Source organism: Chiloscyllium plagiosum, chromosome 29 (assembly GCF_004010195.1).
Source record: "Chiloscyllium plagiosum isolate BGI_BamShark_2017 chromosome 29, ASM401019v2, whole genome shotgun sequence".
Classification (NCBI taxonomy): Eukaryota; Metazoa; Chordata; class Chondrichthyes; order Orectolobiformes; family Hemiscylliidae; genus Chiloscyllium; species Chiloscyllium plagiosum.
Window position 1 is genome coordinate 25,890,777 of NC_057738.1, and position 7,045 is coordinate 25,897,821.

The window sequence follows — 7,045 nt, forward strand, 5'->3', positions numbered from 1 at the left end:
ACCATGGCACGGCTGGCCACATTAATTTCAAATAATTATCTGCTAAAATATTCAAAACTGCCCTCCCTCCCGAACTTTGCTGTTCATTGATAGAATGAGCTTGTGATTAAGAACAGGTAATCTAGATTCTGGTGCTAAAATTGGGCAGTAGTCAAAATGAAACTTTTGGCTAAAGTCTAAGACAAGTAATTTTGTGAAACCCTTAAGCTATACTATGTAAATTATGATTCAGTTGCAAATCTGTATGAGTTTTTTGTTAGAGAGTGTTGATTGGGTTGTGACAGAGTATGGCATGTTAGGCTCATGTGAAAGACGAGAGCATCTGGAGTCAGCTGACTAGGTAGCAAGTTGGCTTATAAATAATTGATTATGGAGAAAGAGAGTAAAAAGTAGATCATAGAGGGATTCCTACAGTGTGCAAACACGTCCTTCAACCCAACAAGTCCACACCAACCCTCTGAAGAGTATCCCACCTAAACCCATTCCCCTACCCTACTACTCCACATTTACCCCTAACTAACACATCCCTGAACACAATCGACAGTTTGGCATGTCCAATTCACAGTGGAAACCCACGCAGAATGTGTGGAGAATTTGCAAATTCCACACAGTTGCCTGAGGCTGGAATCAAATGCAGGTCCTTGGCGCTGTGAGGCAGCAGTGCTAACCACTATGTCACCGTGCCACCCCAGTAGTTAACCAGATCATCAAAGGCTAGAGGTCAGTGTTTCACAAGGGTGAGTACTGAAGTCACTGTTGTAGGAGCAGGACTTAGGCATCATTCCTGGTAAACCTAGTTGTCATTCAATGAGATTGTTGGAGCAATTTTCATATATCGATCTTTAATTCTGTATCCCTTAATACCTATAATTAATGAAAATCTATTGATCTTAAATCAAAAAACTCTTAATTCGTCTAACTTCAATTGCTGTTTGTGGAGAAGAGTTTTAAATGCTACCATTCCTTGTGTCTAAAGTATTTCCTATTTGCGTTCCTAAAAGGCTACTTTTCTGGCAATGACTCCTCATTCCACACATCAATCTGCAGGAATAATTTATCTCTATCTATCCCATCTGTTTCACTTAATATCTTGAAAACTTTGAATAAATTGTTCCATAATCTTCTTATTTCCATGGAATTCAATCTTAGCTTGTGTAATCTTCCCTCAATTTAACTTGTGAAGTCTAGGTAACGTGCTTAAAAACCGAACCTGCGTTCCTTCAGAGGACAATTTATTGTTTCTAAGATGTGGTGTCTATAACTGCTCACGGTACAGACAGAGTTTTTGAATATTTTTGAGTATTTCTGAAAAGATACACATTTTGTCAAAACTTTTTCTCTTGCACTGATCTGGAGAATGGTAAACAGGTGGGTGGCTGCAAGAACACAGCAAGCCAGGCAGCATCAGCAGATGGTGGAGAAGTCAATGTTTTGGGTGTAACCCTTTTTCAGGACTGAGGGTGGGTGTAAGAGGAGCTGCAGATAAAGGGGTAGGGGGTTGGTGAGGTAGGGATAGGTAGAGGGTATGACCTGGTTGGTCGATCGTTCTGGACAATTAGCAAGAAATACTTACTTAAGGAGAAAAAAGAAATTTGGCCCAACAAGTCCGCACCAACCCTCTGAAGAGTAACCCACCCAGACCAATTCCCTGCATTTACCCTTGACTAATGCACCGAACACTATGGGCAATTTAGCGTGGCCAATTCACCTGATATGCACATCTTTGGTCTGTGGGAGGAAACCCAAGCAGACACAAGGAGAACGTGCAAACTCCACGCAGACAGTCGCCCGAGGCAGGAATTGAACATGGGTCCCTAGCGCTGTGAGGCCCTAACCACTGAGCCACCGTGCCAGTCCATTTTGTGTTTCATTTCTCAGGGCATTGTTTTAACCAAACCGAATCAACTTGCCTGGTTTGAAATTAAGCAATGCTTAGCAGTTAAGTGTCATTGTTAATTGGCGCAGTTTCCATAGAAATGCCTCTACCAATCAGAGATCACTTGCCAGCCAATCAGTACTCTGCTCTCTACAGTATATATGTTGTTTTCCCTTTATTTTGGTATTCCCTGCAAAAATGCCTTGAAGATGAAAAGCTTTGTTTTCTCATAAAGCTCCCAACTTGTTGCAGTACCCTTTTCTCGCTTACTTGAATTGTTTTGTGCTCCTCCCTTTCTCTTTTAATTCTTGTTTTACAATTTCTAGGATGTCATTTATATCCTCTACCGTGAAACTAGATCAAATATCTGTTCGATTTATTTACCATTTCCTTATTTTTCATTATTAGGGCCCCAAGCACCCACTGTAGAGGACCAATCACTTTACTTACTCTTTTCCTTTTTAGCCACATGTAGGAACTTTTGTTCGTATAAATGCATAGATCTCAGAAAAACAGAGGAACTTTAAGACAGTCAGATGCCATAATGTCAAATAATATTATAGTACAAAGGTCCTCACTTCAACATCAGTAGCAACAGTGCAATGGAGTCTCTAATAAGTCAGCCAGATATTTGTACTGTTACAGGGTGAAAAGTGAGTACTGCAGATGCTGGAGATCAGAGTCAAATGGGAGTGGTGCTGGAAAAGCACAGCAGGTCAGGCAGCATCTGAGGAGCAGGAAAATCGACACTTCAGGCAAAAGCCCTTTTGCAGTGTTACAGTCATGTACTGTAGGCATAATATCTGTAAACACAGAACCTAGTTTATGGATCTTCTAACTAAGCTCTTAACAGTATAACTCATTGCAGCTGTAACTAAATAACGAGGTATGTGTCTTAACAGGAAGCCAGTCTTTGTGGTGTATGTAGAAGGGCTAATATATAGGGAAACATTCAGAGCATGGCAGTAGAGTTTTACCCAAAAAGCCACATCAACTCTAAACTATTGTTTTGATACTTCTCACTCATGTTTTTTTCTTACTGTAATTTCTCTCCTTATTTTACTCATTCTTTGTCATATTTTTGTATTTTGTCCAAGCTTCTAGCCTGCCAGTAATCATTGTGAATGGTACACTTTTTCTTTTAATTTGAAAGCTACAGACGATGAATTCTTCCCCTAGCTCCCCTTTGTTTTACACCATAATTATCACCACAAGGAATAGATAGGTGAACAACACAGAGACATTTAATGGCAAACTAAAGTCGTGAGGGATATGGAAATAGGAGTGAATGCTGACAGAATTAAATGAATAAGAGTCATCGATCACAAATACTCGCATAGACCTAAATGTGTTATTTCTGTTTTGTTTATCCCATGTAAATATTTTGTAACATGAAACTTCTAAATTAACTTTTTGTAGTATGCTCCTTGCTCAAGTCTTTCAACTCCGGAATCATTTCTTCCTTGCTGTTTGCTCTCCTCTTGTGAATGCGATTACTAATGCCGGAGGTACACTGCTGTAATCATTAATGTATTAATATTTATAGAACCGTACATGTTGAGACATTTCAAGGTGCTTCATACCATGAATAGCTTTTTGGAAGTGCAATTATTTATTATCTGAAAGAAAGGAAAGCCCCCATCCAGTCCCAAAGCATTTAATAGCTCCTAAAGCAGTTTTGAAACGTAGTCACTGAAATACGACAACCAATTTATGCACAGCACTATTCTGCAAATCCTGAGATAATGATTGTAACATCTGCCTTGGTGATATTGGTTGAGGGATAAATATTAAGAAAACCATCAGGAGAACTCTCTGTTCTAATTATACTATTGAACTATTTAAAGTCACTCAAGAGGGCTGGGGACCGTTGGTTTAACCTCTCATCTGAAAGACCGGTATCATGTAAACTTCATCTTAGATTACTTCCTCTCCAGGTGAATCTCAAAGAGCAAGGGCAACTTATGTGTCAAGAGGAATTTATTGTTTGGTGTGGGCGCAAGAAGTACCTGAGGCACATTTTCCTGTTTGAGGACCTTATTCTCTTCAGCAAAACAAAAAAGATTGAAGGAGGATACGATATCTATGTTTACAAGCAATCATTTAAGGTAATGGAAAAGCTGCTTTATTTTTGAAATGCTGTGGTCTTGGATGGCCATGGAAACAACTTGAATTTAGATGGCCTGCTTAATGCTGTAAAATGTCCCAAAGCACTTCATAGAACCAATATCAATCAGAAATTGACACTGAGTCACCAAAGGAGATTTTAATACAGGTGAGCGGCAACTTGGTTAAAGAGGTACATTTCAAGAAATGTCTGCAAGGTGAAGAGAGAGGCTGGGGAGAGTTAGTGAAAGAACTTTTGATTTTGGCATCTAGGTGGTTGAAAGCACTCTTGCCAGATGAGACAAGTTGGAAATCAACAATATGCAAAAATTGCAGGAAAAGTTGAAGGTTCAGAGGGCTGAATGAGATTAGAGCACTGGGATGGAGAGAGCCATGGACAGATTTGAATACAAGAATAAGAGTTTAATATCAACGTCCTGTTGGACTTGGAGACAATGCAGCTCAGCAAGTACAGAATGATGTGATGAAAAGCAAAATAGATTTTAATTTGAGTCCACTAGTTTAATTTTCCTTTCCAAAATCAACATTGCGCAACCTAATACATGGAGATGTGGAGTAAGAGATTTCCTCGATTCGTTGATTTCAGACTGCAGAAATTGGAATGACTGAAAACGTTGGGGATAGTGGACTGCGCTTTGAGATCTGGTTCAGGAGGAGGAAATCTCAAGACACCTATATCTTTCAAGCCAGCTCTTCTGAGGTCAAATTAACCTGGACCAGTGTCATAGGAAAAATCCTGTGGCGTCAAGCTCTGAGAAACCGAGGTATGGCAGTTTGTTTGTTGTGAAAGTTGAAAAGAGATTTTTTTGTTAATGGTGTTACACGAGGTTTCCTGTGGGATGTTGGAAAACGTATTCTACAATTGGATTACATCTCTTCCTAGCCCCCCTCCTGTAAAAACACTATCACTTACTCCCAATTCCTCAGCCTCTGCTATATCTGTTCCCATGAGGAGCAATTCCACTCCAGGACAGCCAAGATGGTCTCCTATTTCAAGGGCTGCAATTTCCCCTTCCACGTGGTCAACAATGCTCTCCAGCACATCTCCTTCACTTCCTGTACCTCTGCCCTTGAGCCCCATCCCGCCAGCCACAACAAGGATAGAACACCCCAGTATTCGCCCTTCACCCCACTAATCTCTGGATACAGCGCATTATCCTCTGCCATTTCCGCCACCTACAATCATGCCCCACCACCGGAGATATATTTCCCTCCCCACCCCTATCAGCATTCCGCAGAGACCATTCCCTCCATGACACCCTCGTTAGAACCACTACCCCCCACTCCTGGCATCTTCCCTTGCTGTCACAACCTACACCTTTCCCATAGCCTCCACCCAAGGCCCAAAAGGATCCTTCCACATTGGCAAAGGTTTTCCTACATGTCCAAACACCTTAGCTATTGTGTCTGTTGCTCTTGATGTGGTCTCCTGTACATTGGGGAGACAGGATGCCAACTTACGGAACGTTTCAGAGAACATCTCTGGGGCACACGCGCCAAACAACCCCGCGACCCTGTGGCCGACCACTTCGACATGCAAATTCTGGGCCACCTCCACCGCCAAATCCAAGCCACCTGATGACTGGAGGAAGAACATCTCATCTTCCACCTTAGGACGCTCCAACCACACGGTATCAACATCGATTTCACCAGTTTCCATATCTCTCATGTGCCCATGTCATCCCAGATCGAACCCTCCAACCCAGCACCAACCTCTTGAACTGTGCCACTTATCCATCTTCCTTCCCACCATTAAACCCTCCAAACTGACCAATCACCATCATCCCCTACCTGCATCTACCTATCGCCTTCCCAGCCCCAGCCCCAGCCCCACCTTCCTATTTATCTCTCAGCCCTCCTCCCCCTCCCACATTCCTGATGAAGGGCTTAAAACCAAAACTATGATTCTCGTACTCCTTGAATGCTGTCTGACCTGCTGTGCTTTTCCAGCGCCATTTTTTGACTCCAGCATCTGCAGTCCTCACTTTCTCTCATGTAAATATACAAGTCAACTTTCCAAGGGAGATACTAGAAGTAGTTAGTGCTGCTGCATTCAAATGCAAATTAGAGAGATATCTTTCAGAATATTTTGGAATACAGCATATGAATAATTTGTAACATAATGAGTATAATGTGCTGGCAAAGAACAGGGGACTGAAACTATAGTTTCCAAATCTTTCCATTGCTGAAGTTTCTGTCATTCTATATCTGAGTTTGTGAACACTAATTTCTAGAGATTGATTCTATGAGTTGGCATCTTTAATATTGTTCTGTCATGTGACAATCAGGTTGGCAGATGGCAAGTTGGATGGACATTTGCCTTTTCCTACCTGCCACATTCTATGTTCCTTGCGCCCAATTGGTTTCTGCTGAAAAACTGAGAGAGTCACTTAGGTCCCTACATGCCCACAACAGTCTGAAGTTATTTTGACTACTGCTTTAATGATAATGGTCATTTTAATTATCATGCCATAGATCCAGTTTTGTTTTAATGTGGACAGGAAGTAGATGCCAGCCTTGCCAAAATGGGACAATGCATGGGTTCACACTCTATCCAATGTGCGTGTACCTGAGGGCACAGTGCTTTTGGAAAGATCTCTCAGCAGATAGAGCACTTTAGCTGTGTGAGAGGCTGGAACGGTTTCTTGTGGAGCCCCTGGGAGCACTTCTCTACAATCAGGAGAGTGGAGTCGATAATTTTTTCATGACATCCCAATCCTCTTAGAATCCACTTCAACCCGACAGAAATAGGATAGTTAGTGATTTTCCCTTCATTGCCCAAAACATTAATTTTCCTGCTCCTCGAATGCTACCTGACCTGCTGTGCTTTTCGGAGAGAGGAGAAAGTGAGGTCTGCAGATGCTGGAGATCAAAGTTGAAACTTTATTGCTGGAACAGCACAGCAGGTCAGGCAGCATCCAGGCAACAGGAGATTCGACGTTTCGGGCACAGGCCCTTCTTCAGGAATGAGCAGAGAGTGTTCAGCAGGAGAAGATAAAAGGTAGGGAGGAGGGACTTGGAGGAGGGGCGTTGGAAATGTGA

General features: G+C 42.0%; 1 protein-coding gene across 5 annotated transcripts in view; it reads left to right on the forward strand.

The window, feature by feature from the left end:
* Positions 1–7,045, forward strand: part of zgc:158766 (uncharacterized protein LOC100009641 homolog) — a 183,551-nt gene that overhangs the window by 162,809 nt on the left and 13,697 nt on the right. For all 5 annotated transcript variants that reach the window (XM_043719356.1, XM_043719354.1, XM_043719352.1 and 2 more), the window contains exons 18-19: positions 3,814–3,984; positions 4,590–4,767. In XM_043719356.1, the coding sequence (XP_043575291.1) occupies positions 3,814–3,984; positions 4,590–4,767 (349 nt within the window). The remainder of the gene's footprint in view (positions 1–3,813; positions 3,985–4,589; positions 4,768–7,045) is intronic.